Below are 24038 nucleotides of genomic sequence, written 5' to 3'. Positions count from 1 at the left end.
GCCAGCCCTGCTCTCTGGACCAGACAGCCCAGCCCAGCCCAGGGCTGGAAAGCACGGTGGGATGCCACAGGACTCTGATTTAACTTAAACTAGGAAGGGTCCTGGGACTGAAGTTCCATAAACTGGTTTGACCTAAATAAATGAAGTCTGATACTACATTAAGCCAGGTTTATCTTAAACCAGTTTCAGCCATTTTGAAACTGGTTTAATGTGCACTGAACTTCTGTTCTATTACAGGTTTAAACCAGTTTCTGATCATTTAAACTGGTTTATGTGGAACTTCTGTCCCTACCTCTAGACAATTCAAAGGAAGATTTGCATGAGAAACCCAGATTTCAAATAGGAATCTATAGTATCAAAAACTGCTATGGGTGCCATGGATCCACACTCTAGAGGTTTCTCTCGTACCCTAAGGGTAGATGGTGGGGAAGGCTGTGTGGAATGTCCTGGAGGCAGTGACAGGAGAGGGGGCACCCTGTGAGGGGAGAAGGATGGACTGGAGGTCCTCAAGGGAGGATGACCCTGGGAGGTTTTCACAGGAATTTTTGAGGGCTGATGGCAGTCTGCACGTAGGGTAAGGGTTTGATCAGTTTTGTTTTACTACACTGCTGTCTAAGTATTTGATCACTTTTTTTTAAATGTGGTTTGTTCTTCCTTATAATAAAACACTTGTTTTTCTGTCACTTTTCCAAAAAGTGGTAAATCATGATTTCCATGCAAATTAATAACCTGGGCATACCCATTCAGCAGAGTACTGGGGACAAGGGACCAAAAAGCTAATGCAATGTACTCCAACACCCTAGGTTTGGTCACAGTGAGCTTTCTGAGCTCTTAGCAACAGAAGAATTCATTTGTTCTTTTTTTCTTTAATTTAGAAGAGTGAAAGCTAAAAGCTGGCATTTTCCCACGGATGCTTTGAGTCAAAAGAGGTTAGTATACATAGTTAAACAAACACACTATTCAAACATATTGTTTCACTAAAAAATGGAGTTACGCTAACCTGTGTAAGTTCCATCAAAGCTCCCATTGTGCCATCTGGTGGGCAACATGAAGGTACTTAACAAATGCACTAGAAGAGAAAGAACTCCTACAGCCTGCACAGGGATTCAGGAAGCAGTAACTTACTTTCCCCTTCTCATTATGAAGCTAAAGAACCTGTGCCTTTTACTCAGCTTGATATAGATATAGAATGACATGCAGGGTCATTCTTGTACCAGAACAAACCCTAATACTCTGTTAGGAGGGGGTTTTTTTGGCAACACTTCCTAAAAAAACTCCTACATATGCATGTTAATATGTTCCTCTAGCTCAACTTGTTTTGTTGATGGTGGTCCAATGACAAGGAAATACAGAATAGCTGGCAATGACTCTTAAGATCTACCCCAACTCCATGACCCCTTTCAGTGCTGCCTCTAGTAGGAGACAGGAGGTAAGTAGACAAGTGAAGGGAAACAAAATGATTAGGAGGGACCTAGTTACATCATGGTTTCACACATTTCACAGAAACCACAAGAAAAGGCAGTTTCCATGATGATCACCATGAAAAATGGCATTTCCCTCAATTCTGCATGGAGTCACCCCCAAAAATAAAATCTTTACCAAAATACAAAGAAAGCATGGCAATCCTTGCAGCCATAGAGCACATGGTTTGAGAAAATGCTACCAAGAGGCTAAGCTACTGATGCAGACTCAGTGAAGATGCCAATCAGGAAAGCAAAAGGGTTTTGGCATGGTGTTTTAAGGAGCCAGTGCAATGCTGCAGCAGTGCTGCAGTCTGAAGATGACGAGAGAAAAAAAATTCAAGGAAACTAAACACATTTCAGCTTATGATCATGTAAAGCACTTCCCTGTAGGAACCTTGCATGCAGATGGTGGTAAATTGCTTTGTTCATGGTGCAACGTGACTCTGGATGTGTAACAGAAAAATGACATTGATGGGCATTTACAGGCTGAATTGCATATAAAGCAAAAGGCTGAATGGTTACATATAAAGCAAAAGGCATATGCTGCAGAGGCTGAAGGTCAGAGCAAGAAACAAGTGACTATGTCCCCAGTCTTTAACAGAACCACTGAAAGCTGTCTGACAAGAAAAGAGGTTATGTTACATTTGTGCTAGTACAGGCATTCACAGCTACCAACATGCCTCTGAAGAAAACTGATGACCTTAAATTAAGGGACTCCTTGAACAAACATGTCCCAAATGCTGGCAGTTTCTCCATGTGCAAACAAGCTTTGCCAAGATTATCTACCAGTAGCAACTGCTTCACAATGTTCAGTCTACAAAATCTGCATTGGCAGAATATGAATCAAATCAATCAACTGTAGCAGATGAAGCAACAGGTGCCCGTGGTAACTGTGTTCTGGACATTTTCTTTGTACCTGGGAGTTGGATAGACCATAATCTGCCTGTTTTTCAAACAGAACCAGTTCACCTCACGTCTGTCATTTTTTCTACCATGGCACAAGCTGTAGTAAACTGTTGTAAACTACAGCTTAGAATTTAACAAGATCTCAAAATGTCTGTCTGATAATACAACGAATATGTGCAAAGCTTTCTCTAATGTGCTCCATGGAATGATGCCCACCACAATTCATGTTACCTGCAATGCATACATCCTTTCTTTAGTAGGAGACATCTGTCGCAGACGTTTTCCTGATGCAGATAGCCTGCTTTCCTCTCTTAAAAAAAAGAGCAGACGGGATGGGGCTGTGGGCAGGCAGGGAACTGCATCTAGGGCTGGGTATAGGATTTTGGGGCAGTGAAAGTGTGGGGCTGGGACCCAGGCCTGGGGCAGATCTGCTGCCCACACAGCCCTGCAACAGGCACAGGTTCCATGGGCAGGGGAACCCATGATCCCATCCTGTGATTCTGGCCCCACCCACCTGTCCCGCAGCGGTCGGTGGGTGGGGCTACCCAGGCAGTGGGGACAGATCCAGCAGTGCTAGCAGCCAGGGCTGCTGGGAAGCAAATCCAGACACCATACTAGCCCAGCCCCAGTGTGCCTGTGGAGGTGGCAGGACCAGCTGCATGCCCCATGTCCTGGGCTGCTCCCTGTGGGACCAAGGAACCTGCCACAGGCCAAACAAAACCCTTCAGCAGGTCAGATCCAGTAGGTAGGCTGTATATTGCCTACCCCTGGCTTAAAAGGTAGAATTCATGGCTTAACACAGTTTATTACCATGCAAAGAATATGAAGTACTACCAGCAGTTTGTGCGCCAGGAGCTTGAAATCGCATGTGGCAAACAGTGCACACATACTACATGATCTCTTAAGACAGGGCAACATTGAAGATCAAGTTAAGTTTGTGACTGAAAATACAATCCAGTTCATGGAGTTCTAACATGGTTTGAAAGTTGCCAGGCTATGATCCATCCAGTACACAACAACCTGATGGATTTGAAAAGCTGAGCTGAACACATGGCATTACAACAACTTTGAAACTGTCAATGTAAAAACCAGCAGAAACAAGAACAGTTCCAGACAATATTGCAAAGTTGACTCTGTACTACAAATACAATCAGTCACTATCACCGTGGTTTAAACAACTGGCTGCCTCCTTTTTTAGCGCTGTTCACATTGTTTACCCCAGTCAGGTGCCTTTTCTGAATTTTGACCCTCAGCTCCTGAAATCAATCCAATCCCTCTCATGAAATCACTCACCAGAATCCTGTTGCTAAACCCAGTCATTTTGTACCAGTCCTACAGCTTCTACAGGGGGAACTTTCATTTCATTCACCTTTTATTTATGAAACCATATTGTTCCTTTCAGGAATTTATTTTTTTCACATCCTATAGAAGACTATTAATTTTTATAGGAGAACAGAAAAAGTATCCCCTTTGTTTCCAAGAGCTGGATTAAAAAAAAAAAAAAATCCTAGCTACTATACCAGAAGCTATATAAAACATCACCATTGTAAAGGGAAGGAAGAAAGAGTTCTAAGAGGAGGAGAACTTCAGAGTTGTCATTTTGTGTAAGACTTGCACCTTTGGGACTCAAAACCACACACACATTCCCTCCTCCCCCACCAGCAAGTAGGACTGGGATTTTCAAAGGGCTCCATAAAGGGTGAGGAGTTAATCTGCACAATTGTTTCTATACTATCCTTTTTTCCAAGGCTAGTCAGCCTGGTGCTCAGATAGGTGACCTGGCATCTTGGACTCGCTTACACTTATAACCATGTAAACTAGGGTTTAGGATTTAGTCCTATACTTTTTTGTATGAGTTATGCCTGGTCAAATTCCTTAAATACTATTGGTAGTAGTTTTTAAAAACACCTGACTTTGTCAATATTTTTCAGCATTAACTAATTCCATCAAAATCTTGTTTCAACTCCTGATGAAGTCACACATTTTTTAATCCCTTCTCATAAATTACATTTTTCAAACTTTGCATCATTTTTATGCTAAAAATTAATTCCTAAGAGACTAATAATTCTTTCTGACAAAAGGAGACCAGTAGGTAGGGACAGATCTGAGGGGGGAAAACACACCCCCTTTTTTGGACCATGCCATGGAGTAGCAGCTGGCGGCTTTTTTTTTTTTTTTTTTTTTTAGTCCCCAAAGCAAGTAAATCTCATCCACTTTCTTTCTCCAAACACCAAGACAGAGGCAGGAGAGGGGAAGAATGGGAGAGGGAAGGGACATGCTGCTGAAGATGGAGGGGAGGAGAAGGAATGCCAAGAGGTGGGGGGCAGCGAGGGAATTCTTACTCAATTGGGGGACTTTAACGAACAAAACAAAAAACAAAATCTGCTCTGCCCATCCTATGGGAGCGAGGGGGGAGGCTGGGGAACATCCACCCCTACAGCAATGGTCACTGCTTCTGCACCCCCCTTCATAAAATCCTGGATCTTCCCATGCCAGTATTATAGTGATATAATGCATCCCAGCTTCAACACTTTTCCTTTTTTATGCTAAAATATTACAGCCTAAACCACACAAAGCTGGCTTCTCTGGCAATCAGAAAATGAAACTGCAAAAATGGCTGTGTTGCTAATCCTCGTAGCCCACTAAACCTCTGATAACTAGGGACCTACTGAATTCAAGTCCCCTGATTTTGAGGGCAGAACGCAGGGCCTGGCACAGGGCCCCCTACGCCTCTTTTTGGCTGCTTGTCATATGCCCCCACCTTTGTCACTAGGAAAATAAAAACTAGAGTTACTGTGGTGTGAAGAGCTGAGAGCAGAGTTCCCACATGAATAAACAGGCATACTTAAAGTCAGCTTAAGCAGTACCTTTAATATTCAAGTCAACCAGATTTGGCATATAGCTAATGCTATGTGCACAAATTAAATGGCTGCCTGCTTAATGGGGTATCTTAACTGGTACGGTATTTATATGTTTTGTGTCTGTTTGGACTACAGTCTCTTCAACGCAGAGATTCTTTTATTTTTATTTTTTGTACAATGGGATCACAGTACAACATAGATTGCTGTGCCCCCAACTGTAAATACAAGTCACTTCAAAACTTATAACCAGAGGTTTAAACTAATTAATCAGTTTTAAGTTAAACCAGGGCAACTTGCTCAAGTAGACAAGGACAGAGAGAAGAGAGAAACAGAAAGAAAAAACAAAACAAAACAAAACAAATCAAACCATCTACTCTGATTCTTACATAGTTACAAACTATAGGATGCTTGGGTGCTGTGTATCAGGAAACAATTTACAATAGACAAACAGATATTTTATTTAGTCTGTTAGTATCATCTTTACTAATACACGTCTAAAAACCTACTAACTGTTCTCAACTTCCATAGAACTTTCCCTCCCCCTCCCCCCACCCCCCAGGTACAATACTGTTTGTGAAATTAAAAGAATATATAGTACAGTAACTTCAAAGTAATTATCTAATAATTAACTACTGATGGTAACTTATTTAAATCATCAAAACGCATTTAGGACAATCTCAAGAGTAATTCTCCAGGAATTCCATTTTAAGTCAACCTTTGTTAGTGTGTCATCACTTAACACTGTAACCCAAATACTGCAATAGTTTTCTAATGTAGAACCACTGAGTAAAACAGATCTCAAACAAGGACGATTTATATTTATTTTGGACAATCAAAAAGATTAATAAACCTGATATGTAAATTAGGATTGTAGAAATCCTTATTTCTATTTAGGATTATCCCCCCAAAAATGTTGTTTTAAATAAACACATGCTTTTTTTAAAGGACATTTGTCTTTCTTTGTAGAGAAGCTGTGACTGCAATCTGGTCTTTTTCTGAGTTTGTGATGACAGACACAACTATTACTGTCAACCCAACTACTACTGTCTGGAACTACTACCTACAATATATGCTAGAAATTCTGTACTGTTGTGCAGAGAACCAGGATGAGGTCCTCCAAAGGTTCTGCAATGGATTAGAACAGGGGCAGGCAATTATTTCGGGCAGAGGGCCACTTAATAAGTTTGGCGAGCTACCAAGGGCCACACAGGTAGCCCTGCCCCTTGACAGTTGCCCTGCCCACTGGTCACCTCATTGGGACCAGAAGTCCTGCCCCCTAACCCAGGGTGGGGGGGTGTATGGGGGGTACGTGGCTGTGTAGGGGGCATAAGGTATGTTGGGCTGTATGTTGATGGGGGTTGTGGAGGCAGGGTGTGGGTGTGGGGTGTAAGGAAGGGTGGGGGGGGTAGGAACCCCCCTGCACACTCCCCCCATGGCATGCAGCACTCACTACCTGGCAGGAGCAGCAGGCGTGGAGGTCAGGGCACTAGTGCCCGGTGCAGGCGCAGCTCCAGCCAGTGCTGTGCTGGCGGAGGGAGCAGAGTCTGTCCTATCACCAAGACTGGGCACCACATGCCTGCAGCTCCTGCACTCCCACAGGGGAAGCCCTGTACCAGGCTTCGTGGGGAAGCAGGGGGTGGGGCACCTTCCTCTCCCAGCAGAGTGCAGGAACCTGAGCAGCATGGAGTGGGGGGAAGCAACAGGCTTCAGTGCAAGGCTTCCCTTAGTACGAGTGCGGGAGCTGCAGGCATGCAGCCCCGGCAATAGGGCAAGCTCCGCTCCCTCCCCCACGTAGTGCTGGCCAGAGCCATACCTCCACTGGGCACAAGTGTCCTGACCACCCCAACTGCTGCTGCTGCCAGGCAGTGGGGGCTACACATCATGAGGAGAGTGCATGGGGGTTCCCTACACCCCGCACCCTCACCGTGCCCAGCTGAGCTCCATATTCCCACTGTCCTTCTGGACACAGGCTCCACACTGAGCATCCTCTTCCACCTAGTTGCAACTCCACACCCTTCCCGCTCCAGCCCCGCCGCTTCCCTACCTGCTGCTCCAAGTGAGCAAGTTCTGGCTGCAACAGGAGCCCCACCTGGAAGCTGCTGGCTGAGCAGATCCCTTCCACCCACGAGGGTGGGAGCAAGGCCCACTTGTGTACACTGGGGAGTTGTACACACAGGCGCCTCACTCCCACCCTTGTGGGTGGAAGGGCTGGGCAGGCTGGATGCAAGTGCCTGGTGGGCCAGATCCGGCCTGCGGGCCTTATTTTGTCCACCCCCGTCTAGAAGGTACCAACACATACATCAAGAATCACTTTCTTTTTTTTTTAAATGTAAACTGTTATAAAGCATTTGCCAAAATTGTAACAAGAGGAATAAATTTAAAACTGATCTCATTTAAAACAGAAACTAAAGTTACATAAATGCATATACAGAATCTGAAAATTAAATTTCAATAAAACACATAATTGTTTTTTTTAAAAAGTTAACAGTAAGAATGTTTAACTGAGATTCTCTTATTCAAGGGTAATCAGAAAAAGAGGATTCCATATGAATGGACCATTGTAAAGTAAGCAAGACATTTCCATCTTCATTACATTCTTTGGCATCAACTATTTCACTGTATGAAAATAATTATACTTTACAAGCTTTAAATCAATTGAAAAGCCTAATCATAAGCATTAAATAATTAGCACATTTACATTCTACACCAACAACTATCACAATATTTTTATTCGTTATAAAACACAAAAATAAGTTTCAGCATTACTTTCAAGCTTAAAGATTTCTACCCATCAGTTACTGCAACTGACAAAGTTGAAAGACACAACGTTGTCCAACAGTTGAAGGACTAAATTCAAATAACCTTATATCTCTTTTCCATGTCTGGCCATTGGCTTGTTGAGAATCCTTGACAAATCACTTACATCTACCAAATGGAGGCAGTTTAACAGTTCTCATACTAGCCAACCTCTCCTATAAGAAGGTAAAGCTGAGGAAGTCTGAGATTGTTTTTAAAGATGTCTCTCAAATTAGTTGAAAAAGAAAGTGAATTTTCCTCCACTGGAAAAAAATGTTAGATTTCATAGACATTCGAGCTGGAAGGGACCCCGAAGGATCAGAGTCCAGCCCCCTGCCCCAGGGGCAGGAAGTCAGCAGGGGTCATAGGATCCCAGCAAGATAAACATCCAAATGTGTCTTGAAGGAGTTCAAAGTGGGTGCTTGAACCACCTCCAGCAGCAGTCTATTCCAAACTTTGGGGGCTCGGACAGTAATGAAATTCTTCCTTATGTCCAGCCCGAATCGGTCGCGGTGGAGTTTGTGACCATTCAATCTTGTCATCCCTTGGGGCACTCTGGTGAACAGACTTTCCCCCAGATCCTGATGAGCACCCCTGATAAAACTTATAGGTGGCCACCAGATCACCCCTGAGCCTGCACTTTTCCAGGCTGAGGAGTCCCATGGCTCTCAGCTTCTCATCATAAGGTCTATTTTCCTGACCTCTGATTATGCCTGTGGCTCTCCTCTACACTCTCTCAAGCTTCTCCACATCCTTTTTGAATTGCGAAGCCCAAAACTGGATGCAGTACTCCAGCTGCGGCCTCACCAAGGCCGAGTACAACGGGAGAATGACAACCCAGGATTTGCTTGAGAAGCATCTATGGATGCAAGCCAGTGTTTTGCTCACTTTACTAGCCGCAGCATCACATTGAAGGCTCATGTTCATCTTGTGGTCAATCACGACCCTCAAGTCCCTTTCATCTGTAGCGCTAACCAGCATAGCACTGCTGAGCCTATAAGGATGCTACAGGTTTTTCCTCCCAAGGTGGAGAACCTTGTATTTTTCAGTGTGAAACACCATCAGGTTCTCATTCGCCCATTTCATGAGCCTGTCAAGATCTGCCTGGATTACTCTCCTGTCCTTAGGTGTGGATGCTATACTCCAGAGTTTGGTGTTGTCGGCGAACTTGGCCAGCCCGTTTCTGACAGCAATGTCTACATCATTGATGAAGATGTTAAACAGCATAGGCCCTAGGACAGAGCCTTGAGGGACCTCATTGGTCACAGCACACCAAGATGACTGACTTCCATCAGCCACCACTCCCTGGGTCCTACCGCGGAGCCAATTCCCCAGCTAGCAGATCACGGTAGGGTCAAGGCAACAGTTAACCAGTTTTACCAAGAGGTGATCCAAGATGGGATACCAGATCGAAGGCTTTTTTCAGAGTCAAGATATACAACATCAATCTCTTCCCCCTTTTCTAGGTGTTAAGTCACTTGGTCATAAAAAGAAATGAGATTGGTCAAGCAAGACCTACCCGCAACTAACCTGTGCTGGGTATCCCTCAGGATATTGCCATCAGCTAGTCTGTTAAGGATGGCCTCCCTGATAATCTTTTCCAAGACCTTCCCCAGGATAGAAGTCAGGCTGATGGGCCTGTAGGTTGACAGATCTACTTTCCTCCCTTTCTTGAAGACAGGTACCACACTGGCCTTCTTCCAATCTTCGAGCACTTCACCAGAGCGCCAGGAGTTCTCCAAGATCCATCCCAGAGGCTGAGGTATGATGCTCGCCAGCTCCTTGAGTACCCTTGGCTGTAAACCATCAGGGCCGGCTGACTTGAAGATATCCTTCCTGTCCAGGTGTTCCTTCACGAGGTCAGCTTTGATGGAGGTTAAGGAATCTCCCTCACCCAGGCCTCCCTGATCCACAGTGGGCAGGGCTGTCCCATGGGACTGGTGAAAAACCTGACAGAAAGTACCCATTTAGCAAGTTTGCTTTTTCCTGGGCATCAGTTGTCCCATCTGGTTTAGCAGGGGTCCAATGTTGCCCTTGCTTTTCCTCTGCCTCCCCACATATCTGAAAAAGGACTTTTATTGTTCTTGATATTTGTAGCTAGCTGGAGTTCAGTCACAGCCTTGGCTTTCCTGGGTTGCTCTCTGCAGGTCTGGACCAGATCAGAGTATTCCTCCTTGGTGGCGGTTCCAGTCCTCCATCCTTTGTAGGTCTTCCTTTTAAGACGCAGGAGGTCTGCTAGTTCCCTGGAAAGCCAAGGGGGCTGTTGTGCCCTTTTGCTGCCTTTTCTTCAAGACGGGATACATTTTGCTTGTGCATCCAGGATTGCTCCCTTGAGGAGCAACCACTTGTCTTGAACTCCCCTCCCCTTTGGGTTGCAGCCCTCAGTGACAAGCCTGCTTAGCTTACCAAAGTCAGCTTTCCTGAAGTCGAGGACTTCTGTATTACTGACTGACTTGCCAGCTTTACGGCAGATGGTGAAGGTGATCAGCTCGTGGTCACTGTCACCCAGCTTCCCTTCGATCGACAGGTCACTGATTAGGTCATCCCCAGTTGCCAGTACCAGGTTGAGCAGCACTTTACCTCTCGTTGGCCCGTAGATTTCCTGCATCAGATAGAGGTCATCCACGCACAAGAGAAAGCTTTGTGACCGCTCAGATTTGGCTGAGCGCTCCTCCCCCGAGATGTCTGGGTAGTAAAAGTCTCCCATGAGAACCATACACCAAGAGCGCATGGCCTCAGCCAATTCCCTGGCAAACTCAAACTGTTCCACTCAAACTACAAAGATCCTCTAGAATTTGGGCCAATACCATGCCCAGCTTTCAGTCATACACACTTCTGCTTCCAGCTGTTATGGCTCCAATGAAGCTACATAGCCAGGAGGAAAAAATTTCTCTTTCTACCCATTCCTTCTGATGCCTTTTCACTATCTATTGCTATCATTCATTCAACAGGCATTCGTGCTACAGCAACTTGGTTCACACAACTATATAGGGCTTAGCACCATCCTCCCAGCATCGCTGCTGCCTGCTTGGAGTGCAGGGAAGAACCCGGTGCCACCTCCAGCCCCAGCCTTGCTTGCAGGAATGAGGTGGTGGTGCTGAGAGGGGGGCTGCTGCCACCCCAAAATTCACCGTAGCCCCCCCAACCTGCCCACTGAGAGCCTGGTGGTGCCACTGGCCTCAGTCTGCAGTGGCAGCCTGTTGTTGTCCTGCATGCAGATCTGGGTGCCTGCGTCCCCCTGAGAAGAGCCTGGCACAGCCCCCCAGTCTGCAGCCCTGCCAGGGGGTGGGGTGCATAGCAGCAAGAGCTGTGCCCCACCCCTCCCTCTCCCACACCCACTCACAGTTCCTGCCCCCTTGCTGCCTGCTGCAGCCTGAGGCCTCCACTTCTCCCTGCTCACCCCAGTCCCTGCTGCAGCAGCCAAAGAGCAGCCAATGCAGCTGCCTGTAGCCGCTGGGCTGCACTGTGCCCCAAAAAACTCCCAGGGCTCCACTTCTTCCCACTCACCCTAGCTGCTGCAGCAAACCCAGGAGCAGCCAACACCACCTGCCTGCACTGTGGTATGGCACAACCCAGGGGCTGGGATGAGTGGGGAGAAGAAGAGCCCCAATTTCATAAGAGTGAATTTACCTCACATATAAAGGAATTTTGGGTAGGAAAAGGGTGATCGCATAAGAGCGAATTCACATATATGGAACCCGCATAAATCAAGGGAAACCTGAACTAATGAAGCAGTTAATCTTCCATTTACTTTTCTCAATTTTAAAGTACCAGCCTGCAGGATTTTACTGTTAGGTAGGACATACTTTAAAAATATTTTTTAATCTTCTCTCTTATACTTCCTCATTGGTGGTTGTTTAGACCATGAGTGCTCAACCCCGAGCCAGTGGGCCAAACCTAGCACATGAAGTCATATCATGCCCACAGGGATCCCCATGAATCCAGAAATTTGGGAGCAGGGGAATGGTGGCAATTAACTGTTCTCCTACCACCAAATTTCTTAACCCCAGGCCAAATCCCCACAGGCAGAGACTGAGCCTGTGAGCCTAGATCAGGTCCTAGGCCAAATCTGGCCCAGGGACAGACTTGACACTGGCTGTCTAGCCCATGAGATGAAAAAAAAGGTTGGCCACCACTGGTTTAGACAGGTAAAGGCTTATTTACCTTTTTATTTATTCTTCTGCATAAGACAACTCTACCTCCATCATCCTTCCATATCTGCTCTTGAAACTGCTTTTCTATGAACTGCCTCCAGTTTACGTTTTGCTGCAATCCAGATGTAACCACACAGTAACTATACAGTTAGCTCCCCACTGCCTCCCTACTTTTTGTAGCTCTATAAGCACTGGCTTTAACCTGGATCTAAGGAGCCATTATTAATCAAATTAGTCTAATACAGGGTCAATCCTGAGTCCACTGAAACCAATGCAAGTTTTGCCAAAGACTTCCTGGTGCTCAGCCATTCTTTAGTTGCTTAGCAAGTCCCCTCTCTCCCACCAAGATCAGATTACTGAATTTCTCTAACTGTAGAGCTTCCTGTCTGTTATTCACAGGATGTAGCTTGTATCAACTGCTGAAGCTCACATGCAGCAGACTCTCTCAGTCCTCTCTGCTTTTTCACACTTCCTTATACAAGTCATAGCATACAATTTCCAAACCTGTGTATGAGATTCTCAGTAGTTGTAGTCTGGTATATTTTACCAAGCTTTACCTCAATGGATCTTTTGTCATACAAGCTCAACTGCTCCTAGCATCACATTATGGTTTAAATAGGCAGGTGCTTTTAAGACTATTTTTGATACAATGGAAGCTATAGCTTTCTGCAATTATGTTTTGAGGTGGTCTAATTCAGACAACTGAGTCTGTCTTGGAATTTAAGTTACAATTAAGAAATCCAATGATCTTCTCCTTATGCTTGCTCCTAGAAGTTATTTCACAGTATGACCTGAGAAGAATCATACATTTAATACTAGTGTTGTACTAATACACCAGCACACTAGCACTGCACCCCTGCAGTTGGGAGCCCCTGAACTGTGGGGGCTCCCAGCCACAGGAGCTTGCTTCTTGCCAGGGCAGACGGAGCCCAGGATAGTTAATCCTGCACTTCCCCTGCACCAGCAATGAGGTGCAACAGGATCTAAAGTGCAATCCCACAATCATGCCTCCTGCCATGCACACATTAGCTCCTATTGTGCCTTTACCTGAACGTGCAGAGGGGGCCTTAGGGTCATAAAAATAACTCTGCTGAACAAGTTACAGCTATGATATTATATTAAGGTTCTTTTCATTTTTCTTGAAATTACATACAGGAAAAATGTAATGTGAAGATGTTTAACCTAATATCAGTATACAGAGAGATGGAGCAGGAACCTCATGCAATTAAACAAATATCGAATTTCATGATAGGACATGCATTTAAAAAATAAAAAATCTTCCAAAACCCATCAAAATGTGCTGTTTTTAGTGAATGCAACAATGCATACTAAACCTCTCTCCTGTTCTATGCAGCTGTTTTAAGCTCAATTCAGCTTCAGTTGTAGAAAAAAAATGCAAAAAACAGTTTAGTATGGTCGCACGTGTGCCTTGTGAATGTCTTTTGGGCAGACAAACTAAACAGAATACTTCTGCTCAATTAGGAAATAAGGCAAAGCCATTTAAATTAGTGGAACGATTCCCACTGATTTAAAAGAACTTTGAATCAAGCCCTTGCTAAGGCAGGGACTTATAAAAAGGAAGTTTTCTTATGTCACTAGTTGTATGGATTTCTCCATTCCATATGGGGCTTTCAGGCTGGGATTCTGACTGTTAACCCACAGTTCCATCAGACTAGGTCAAGGTATTGTACCAAGTTAGAGGCAAAAAGTGAAAAGGTCTGCATTTACATAGTCTAGAATTCATACTGGTGTGATCCATCATTTGGGGTGAATCTTCAAATTGCAGATGCCAGAGTATACAGGTATAGTTAGGAAGCTACGCCAGGTGATATGGTAACACATGTTATTTGGGCACCAGATGAAAGATCCAATACTCGATCTGCATTTTTATCACAAGCTCAGGGACTGATTATGTCTTCAAGGTACTTCCCTGTGTTAGGGTCAGTGTAAAAAAAGTGACATGACATTCCTCCCTGTGCAAAATTCATAGAAAATACAAGTTGCTTACAGCTCTCAACATGAAAACCTAGCTGATTAATTCAAATGATTTGGTTCTAAAGGTCCCCACTAACCTCAGTTCCTAGCATCCACCAAGATGATACAGAGAATGCAAGCAAAGAGCCACTCAGTTACAGGGTGGAGTGCGTACTCCCACTAATTGAAGTGGAATGGAGGTGCGCATGTCAATACTCCCTCAGAAGGGGCTGGTCTGACACTGCTGTTCATTCTAACTCAAGCAGTACAGTGCATAATGAGCTGTTCTCCCAAGGCATAAGGAAGAGAACAGGTTCCTCTTGCGCTCTGTTCCGTTTAGTTTTTCCCCCCATTTTGGCTTCTTGTTACACATTTGTGCCACGGTAAAACAAAAATACATTCTGCCCTGCAATACACAACACTGACAGCTTTACTAGAATCCACATCTGGAAACAGCTCTTTTGAGACTGCTTTGCTTCTCTCCATCTCCAAGACTTACTTAAAGCACGGAGTTTTTGATCAGTACATGTCTGTTAATACATACCTCAGTTGGGGACCAGTGCAACAAATGCTCGAGTATGTGAAGCTCACCACTAAAATAAATGTTTATTACAAAAAGAAACAGCAAGTCAATAAAAATAAAATGTAATAATTCAAGCCATTTTTCTGAAAACCTTATTTTCTACAGGCAAGAATAGTTCTTGTGTGGCTTTGAGCTCCCAGGAAAGACTATACCAACTGAAAAAATACTGGATTTTAAAGACTCATTATGTAGCAAAAAGAGATGGTTGGTTACATGAACAAACTTAAGATGCACCTGCTCTTAGTTGATTATTCAAATGTCTGTGTCTACAAGTAATGTGCTCATCATTTACCTAGTACTCAAAACAAATTCCAACAAAATCATCCCATTCAGTAGGTTTTTTTAGATTATTACTTTTTTCTGTGTATTCAGAGAGTTCTTACCTTCAAGCCTTCAGCCGGTAATCGATAGCCAAACCTGGCTGGCAGATCATCAAATGTCTGAGTTGCATTTTCAAAATTATACTAAACAAATTTGAAAAGTAGAATAAAATCAGATTTGCAATACAAATCAAACTGAACACAAAGAAACATCAAATAATTTAGGGCACAAGTGCAGTACTAGTGATAGGGCCCTCCTAATACCCAAGCTAATGAACTTGCCAAACTGCTCTTCCAGTACTAAAGTTTTTTCCAGGGGTTTACACCCACATACTCCCCCAACCCAATCTTACTACATTTATCATTTCCCAAGTAATTTCCCAAGTAATAAACTCCTAAGGCTCTCTTCACTCAGAACAATTTAACAAAAAAGTAAATTAATTCCACTCACAATGAAATCTTTATTTCCTAGAATTCAAATACCTCTGTTAAACCACTTTTGTGGAAACTGAATTCAATTGAAAAGCAGCTACAAATGTTACATTTACCACAACTCATGCAGATGCTCCTGAAAGAGCAGTATTTTTTTCCCACTGTAGAGCAGATGTTGCTATCAAAGTGTCAGCTTTGTAAGAAACCCTTAGTCCCTTTATCAAGCTTTTATCCTTCCTCATATCCCTGCAAACGATTCCATTTAAACAGTTAACAAATTCTATTTTTCTAATCAAAACTAAGAGTCAACATAGAACAACACTGCATAAAAGAACCTAAAATTACATGAGTCACATTTTTCTCTTCTCTGTTATTTTCCATTCCCACAAGCCAGAGGTAGTGAATGGAACATTCAAGTCTCTAATAAATAGGGTGAAAACAGTCCGGGCGGATTTTCTGCTGGGAAAATAAAAAATATCAACTACCTGTAAAAGTTGTTGATTATAACAAGACAGCCAAAAATGCAATTGATATGATACAGTTTGAAATGATTCATAATTGTCCATTTATTATACCATTCAATTGCCAAATTATCCTATTTACTAAATAAGACTGAAGTATTGTCTACTAACAAGAATGGAAGACAGGAGCTATCAAATGCTAATATAAGAGCTAACAGCAATGTACTTAATGCCCATCTCCAAGTCAGCGGAAGAATTCCAACTGCCTTACAAGACACACAAACTTAATTCTCTATACAGATATTTTACTTACAAATTTTCAAGTCTGTCCCGAAAAATACTTTCTGGTCCACCAAAATAGGGTTTCCCTTCTGCAGAGTTTTGTTACTCCGCAGGAAACAGAGGAATGGAACAAAATCTGAATGGCAGGCTTTTACCTACCTGCTCAAACTCTGAAGCACTTAAATAATTATATTTTTTAGATAAAAATGTTAATAATCACATACAATAGATGCATATTTTGCATTCAAAAGCTGGTCTAGTTTCACCCCAACTACTTAGTCCAATAAAAGATATCGCCCTAAGAAATCCTTGCCTCTAGCATAATTTCTGGATCATCACAGCTATAACATCACTCTAACACTAACATAATATGCACAGAAAAATATTTTAAGGAGTTAATGAATGAGAATTGGCCTTTCCATTCTTCTGCTTCCTTGCCCTTTTACTGTCTTGAAAAATCTCTTAACTATACTTTGTCCTCCTCAGGGTCCCTCATTCTGAGATGAGGTAGACAGTCTCCTATCCCCAAATCCACATCCTCCAGTCATCTGCTCCTTCAGTATGTACCCCTTGAATTCCTGTTCTTATATTTCCCCCCACATTTACATACCCGCTCTCCAAATTATTCAAGGAGTCAGTAGCATGTCCATTTATATTTACATAATACTCTTAAAATGTTTGACCCTGCTTCATATGCAGGTAAAGGTACAGTAAAAGCTGCGTTACCCGGCACTTTACCATCCAGAATTCTCTATTAACCAGCATCTGTCACTGACACCATCTTGTTGTTCGGGACGCAGCCGAGTAGTGTCGCTAGCGGCAGTCTCATCCGCCATTGTGATCACACTGTGATCGCGTTGAGCTTGTGCCTGTAACTTTATTGCTGAGTATCTCACCCATCCTGCAACTATGGCTACCAATACTCCATCAACAAGCAGAGGACAGAAGCAAAAGCATGTTGTTTTGACAATTACACAGAAATTGGACATAGTTAAGCAGCTGGAAAAAGGAGAAAACAGGAACAAGTTGATGCAGGAATTCAATGTCAGCTTGTCTACGCTCTATGACATCAAGGCACAGAGAGCAGAGTTACTACAGTTTGTGACGAATTCTGAGACAAGTAAAGCAATTGAGCAACGCTGTACGCTGTACAACCAAAACTGAAACAATTAGATGAGATATCGTATGAATGGTTTGTCTTAAAACATTCGGAGGGAGCTCCAATTTCTGGCCCAATGCTGATCAAAAAAGCAAAAGACTTCTTTCAATAAATGGGAATGACCGAGGCCTGTGTTTTTTCAGATGGATGTTGTCTTGCTTCAAACTTCGCCATGGTATCAGAAGGTTTGATGTGTATGGAGAAAAAAAATCTGATCACGAGGCTGCTGAAAAATATTGTGGATTTTTCCAGAAATTGGTTGTGGGGCATGGCGTATCTCCACAGCAGATCTACAACACTGATGAAACTGGCCTTTTTTGGTGTTGTTTGACAACTTCTACCCTGGCTGGTGCAGGTGAAGCTGGTGCAGCTGGTTTTAAGCAAAGCAAGAACTGCCTGACTACTGACGTGTGCAAATGCAGCAGGCACACACAGAATCAAGTTACTAGTGGTTTGAAAATTCAGGCGACCAAGAGCATTCAAGGGTGTCATTCATCTACCTGTTGAGTACAAGGCACAACCTAATGCATGGATGGATGAGGAAATATTTTTGCACTGGTTTTACTATGTCTTTGTACCAGCAGTGAAAGAGCATCTGAAGAAAATGAAGAAAAGCCAGAAGACACAAAAGTTATTCTGATTTTTGATAACTGTTGGGCTCACCCTCCTGAAGCAGAGTTAGTGTCTGGAAATATTTTTACCATCTTCCTGCCTGCAAGTGTCACCTCACTCATACAGCTTATGGATCAGGGAATTATCAAAAACCTGAAATCCATCTACAGAAGGGATTTTATGAGGAAGCTACTCGACTATGAAGGCAGTCTCCAAGAATTTCAGCCGCAGTATACCATTAAGGATGCAATTTTCAATGTGGCATGCGCCTGGTGTGCTGTGAAGAGTACAGCTTTAAGGAAGGCTTGGAGAAAATTGCGGGCAGCAGTGATGTTTGCAGAGCGATCTTCTGACGAAGAAGAGTTTGCAGGTTTCAATGAGAGACATAAAAAAGAATCGTTAAAAGAGATTCTTGATGTCCTTCAAAATGCTGACCTCACTAAACTCAAAGATACTGAGCTTGAAGAGTGGGTGAACAATTGATCAAGACCTTGATGTTGCACAAACCCTTACTGATGCTGAAATTACAGAAGAGGTTGTGCATCCTGACAGATCTTCTACACCCAAATAAGACTCAAAAGACGACGACCACAGTGAAGAAACTAAAGTGGCTTGGGCTACTGCTGCACAATTTCTGAAAACATTCTTGAAATTTGCTGAGCAGCAGTCTTCTTATTCTGCTCAGGAAGTGATGCAACTTCATGTTGTTCACAACAATTTCCTGAAAAAAAGGCAACTGACTTACAGGCAGACAGACATCCACAGGTTGCTTCAAAGAGCTTCTGCAGCTTGTGTCAAGGATTCAAGCAGCTTGTGTCAAGAATCAGATATTGACGTTGATGATCCTCAAGGAGAGGCACACTCCAAAGCAGAGCCACGTTCTGAGGCAACCTCTGATCTCAAGGTGCCTTCAGAAGCAGCTGAGGGGCAGTAATAGTACAGTATACTATTTACTTTATTATTCCTTATATCATAGTTAAAATATTTAAAAGTTGTTATATCAGTTTAAAAGTTATAATAATGTTATATTAAAAGTTATTATATCACAGTTAAAATGAAGGCTTAGTTTCTTTCTTGAAAAAAATTCTCAGATAACCAGCATATTTGATTAATCAGCACCCCTCATTCCCCATGGATGCTGGTTAATAGAGCTTTTACTGTACATTGTACAGACATGACCCCCATGCTCTTAGACTGCAGCCATAGTAATAGGAAGTACAGGTTTCCCTCGCTAACCACGGTTTTGAGTATCCAGGCTTAATATTCTATATACTATTTTGGCTACCACGGTATAGAGTTTCAAGTAACCACAGTTTTCCGTGGCCGCGCATCAGCCCGCTCTGTCATTTTTCCCATAAGTCTTTTGTCTTGCTAACCATGGGAATTTTCAGGAACCTAACCCCAGCAGTTGGCGAGGGAAACCTGCAGAGCAAAATGCAAAATAGAAACAAATGAACTCTTCCACCTTAAGGCATAGTCATATGTAGAATATAGTATGCTGGAAGATCAGTTTCTTTTAGGAACCGAAGGGGCTGAAAGGTAGATTTATAATGAAAACTAATTTAACTGTGGAGTGGTGGTAGCCACTCTATATCAAAGCTTTTCATATATCTAAATTATTTTTCCCTAATATATCTAGCTGCAAAGAGATATTTCATAATGCAAACCCAGTAAAAGCATCCTATGTATCAAACTACAATTCAATATTTGGCAACTGGTACTCCCACAAACTTGCAGAGCCTGTAATTTTATAAATACTGATTTGAGTACTTGGGTTCAGTTAGTTTGAATAATAATTTTCTTGGATATTACTATGGGTAAGAACAAATAATTTATTACAGCTATTAGATCCAATTATTTCAGTAGCTTGAACTCCCACCCAAATACAGCTTCCCCCCTCTAGATATCTATAGTATCTAAAGAATGAGTTCTAGGTGGTACAAAAATCATCTTTCATCACTGACCCTCGACCCTAAATTAACATTACTCTCAAGCATGATGAAAGGTTTATCTTAGGAACTATTTAAAGATCTAATTGTACTATTTACATATGTGCAGGCATAGAAAAATCACAGCAACTTGAGAGGGCAGGGACTTATTACAGGGCAAGTAATGCACAGTAACTGTCCAAGTGCCTGCAGTAACTTAATTCCATTTCATTCAGGGGTAAAATTTCCTGGTTTAGTGTTCAATTACACAGCACAGGAACAGCAAATTCTTGCCCCTTTTAACTCAATGTAACATGCTTGGTTAGTCCATGCATTATAAGTATATTAACAATACCCAGGGTCACTACACTATTAAGGGCAACAGAAAACAAATTATAAATTAAAAGAGAACACAGTTCTTCCTCACATCACCTGCTCTGTGATAATATCTGGTAAATAACAGTAGGTGGACAGTTGCTGAAAACTAAACTACAGTATCTTAGCCATCAATAAAAAGGAAGCCTCAGAGAAAGGCCCCAACCCTTTCAATGAATGGAGGCTAGGCCACCAATGGGGGACACAACTTACACAAATTTATTTGGCTGGTATATAGAAGGATAAGCCACCAATGGAAGACACAATTTATACTAATTTCTTTGGCCCATATAAACCAACCTCCCAAGCAACATTAGCTACGCAAACAAAAGAACTCTTGCTGTAAAAACTGAATCTAAGTGAGCAGGTTTGTCAACAGATATGCCAATAAGGAGATATACAGTCGAGTCACATCTTATGCATATTTAACCTACACAAATTCAGCTATACGCACTCGGCTGCTGGGGCTGGCCACCGGGTGCCGACCAGGGCACAGAGCGTAGTGCGGCGCCACGTGGCACTGCCCGCACGTGCCGGCATGGCTGGGGAGCGGCAGCTCACTCATGCTCAGCTGGCTACCCTGGCAGGACAATGCAGCAGAGGACAAGAGGGGCGAGGAGTGGGGCGGGAAGGGCTATATTTCAACTATACCCGATTTTCGCCCTATGCGCCGACTTCCGCACGTAATCCCCGCATAAGATACAACTCCACTGTACTGACAAAATTTTAGGGGATAGATCTAGCCTTGGGAAAGGTAACAGCTTATTCGTCCACTCCCAGTTTACATTCCAATCACACAAACATTAAAAATTATACTTGGCTTTATGCAGACAAGCAGTTCAGTTATCATCAGTAGGACTATTTGCATGCATAAGTAAAATGTATTTAAGTGTGCTAGTTACCAATTTACTCGGCCAATTTAAAATAAATGAGCAGAAAGTTCTTCTTAAAAGCCTATTACACAATACAAGCAAATTGCCCATCAAAAATGACGGCAGGGACAGAGCGCTGCCATGACAGCAAGGATGGAGGGAACGGAGGTGGGGGCAAGGCCAGCGCCACGCTGCCACCACCCTGTGCCACCTCTACTCCATCCCTGCTGTCATTCCCCTCTCCCCACTGCATCCAGCCTCACATAACCCCCCTGCTCCATCCCCTCCGTCATGGTGGCACTCCTTCCCTGCTGTCATTCTTGACAGGCAATTCGCCCCACATGCAGCACTGGCTAGAGCCATGCCCCCTGTGAAAGTATCACCCCTCCATCTGCCTCACTGCTGCGAGCAAGCAGCTCTTCCCCCATCTGTTTCATTTAACACCGAGTTGTGACCTACGCTGGAGACATTCCCGAGGGAAGGGGAACCTGCTCCCACCATCTCAGTTTCCCTACCATGGCAGGTCATGTGACTAGTTACCTCACCTGGAAAGGTGACATCATTAGGAAGCACAAGGAAGCAGCCAATGGGGCTGCTTCTGGTGGGAACTTTGTGATGAGGTCACAACAGGTGTATACAAGGGTCCCCATGAGGAAAGGGACAGAGAGCCATATTAGGGAACATGGAGTAAGCACACAGCCTCTGGAGCTCTTCTAGGCTCCAGATGAACGTATGAGTAACTTAACTAGAAAGATCGCTTCTACATTGCAGTAAGCTTTTCAAACAGCTACTAAGCTGGCACTGTTTGCTCTGGGCTACTGTTTGATATTTCTCTAATCTGTACCCTTCCCCAAGCCTACCTTCTTTAACCAATAAAGCTTTAATACAGTATGGCTGTATTAGGCATGCCCAATCCCGCTGCCTGCTATATGCTTCCTAGGTTCAGCTAAGGGAGGCTACATTTTGTGCTTCAGGCTAAAGGAAGCACCTCAATTTCTTGCAGTGGGTCAAGCACCTTCAAGGGCTACCAGGCCTGTGTACCCCAGGGGCAGAAGGCCCATATACAGACCAGAACCCCTGGGTGGTGGCAGCAATACCCCAGGCTTGTGGGTGTGAGGCACCCTGGGGAGGCACTTGGAGCTTGGTAGGTGGTCAGGCACAGTGAGGTGGGTGGCTCAGCACAGGACCACCCCCTACTGGTCTGCCACACCCCCCAAAAGCATTACAGACAGACAAACAGACAGACTATGCCCTTATATACAGAAGGAAGGGGGACACCTAACTTAAGGTGCGTGCGTATAAAAACTAGGTTGAGATTTTCAAGGGCATCTTAAGTTAGGTGTTCCCCTTACCTCAATTAGAATGATGCTGTAGTGTAGGGGGCTGGACCCAATGATCTTCCAAGGTCCCTTCTAGTCTCACAATTTATGAATATCTACATATTCCATTTAACTACTTTGAAAACCCTAGCCTTTTTTTAAAGTAGTATTCAAAACAGTATTCATTTACCTGGTAAAATGTGTGGATAATTTCAATGAAATTTACAAGTCTGCTTTAATATGTCTGCTGCATTAGATGATACACAATTAGGAAAAGCTGAAAGAAGTTTCCATTATTTGTACAATTTTACCTACATGTAAAAATTATTATGGCACTTACCGCTAAAATATCTGCCTCCACAGGCAAAAGATTAAGGAAAGCAAACAACTGAACTGTCAAAATGGTGTAGATCTGAGTGGCAGACAGCATTAGCATTCCTATTGACAACAGCATTTTTTATTAAATACCTGCAACATAAACAAAAGAAACTGTCATGGCACCCAGTGAGTATTTTTGTCCTTAATGTAATATTTACTTGCCAGTAGGGGTCAGTTCAAACAAATAAACACCTCTTTGAATTAGCCCAAAGCAGTAATTGGATATCCTATAGCTCTTCATTAATAGACAAGAAAGGTTAATTTATATTACTACTTCATAATAAAAAATTGCAGTTTGCAAGAAGCTTCTTGTTTCCATCCAGTTTGATGTCTAGAACACTAGAATGGTTAAGTATTAAGCTGAAAGAGACACTGAAAATAACATAGACAATATAAAACTGTGAAAACAACTTGTTTTTTCCATAAAGAAAATGACAGTACATATAATGTATTTTCGATTATTCGTAATAAACATCCTCCATTTTACACTTATCTCCTTTTGCCACAAACAGACGAGAGAAATCTGCTGTAAGTTGACTTAATGTACAGCCAGTGTCTCACTACAGAACACAATGTATTTCGTTTAGATTTACAGTTACGCAAACTAATAGAGCAATTCTAAGAGATAACAAAATACTTACCAATTCTGTGGTCTTCAGTCAGTTTTGTGAATACCGAGTATGTCTCAAAAGCGGGCCATAAGAGAATTTGGTCCAGTCTTTTCTATTGGTGATCCAAAGTTTCCTGTAAAATTTGTATATTTTTTAAATCTTTTAAAAGCAAAATGTTCTTATTTGGTAAATTTCAATATATTTCATGGTTTTATGCAATTCCAAGGAAATCATTCTACTTTGTTTATATATTTCCAGTTAAAATATTTTACAGGTATAGCAAAATATATAATTTCTGAGCTGTCATATTTTGAAAGTAGTAACTTATTTGGGAAGAGATGAGATACTGAAAATATTTCTGTAAAGATCTGTAAAGATTAACTTTTTCAGAAAACAGTCTCTCTCAGACTTCTACCAAGTCAGTTTTAGAGTCCAAGGCAATAAATGTTTGACATTCATTGCTGTAATAGTAAGAGCTTTACTAAGAGCAAGAGTTTTGCACGCTAATTCCATAGGAGGCCAGTGAAGCGGCACATAGCCTCCTGCTCTGTA

General features: G+C 42.9%; 1 protein-coding gene across 1 annotated transcript in view; it reads right to left on the bottom strand.

Annotated features, from left to right (window-relative positions):
* The window catches only part of RNF13 (ring finger protein 13), a 155563-nt gene extending 131947 nt beyond the window's left edge, over nt 1-23616 (bottom strand). The window contains exons 1-3 of the mRNA XM_019503130.1: nt 23517-23616; nt 22838-22965; nt 15121-15201 (exon numbers count right to left, since the gene is read on the bottom strand). Of these exons, the coding sequence (XP_019358675.1) occupies nt 15121-15201; nt 22838-22951 (195 nt within the window). The 5' untranslated portion in view covers nt 22952-22965; nt 23517-23616. The remainder of the gene's footprint in view (nt 1-15120; nt 15202-22837; nt 22966-23516) is intronic.
* Between the last annotated feature and the right edge of the window lie 422 nt (nt 23617-24038).

Source organism: Gavialis gangeticus, unplaced genomic scaffold, assembly GCF_001723915.1.
Source record: "Gavialis gangeticus isolate Ggan-Ray unplaced genomic scaffold, GavGan_comp1, whole genome shotgun sequence".
NCBI lineage: Eukaryota > Metazoa > Chordata > Crocodylia > Gavialidae > Gavialis > Gavialis gangeticus.
This window is presented reverse-complemented; position numbering and strand designations above follow the sequence as displayed.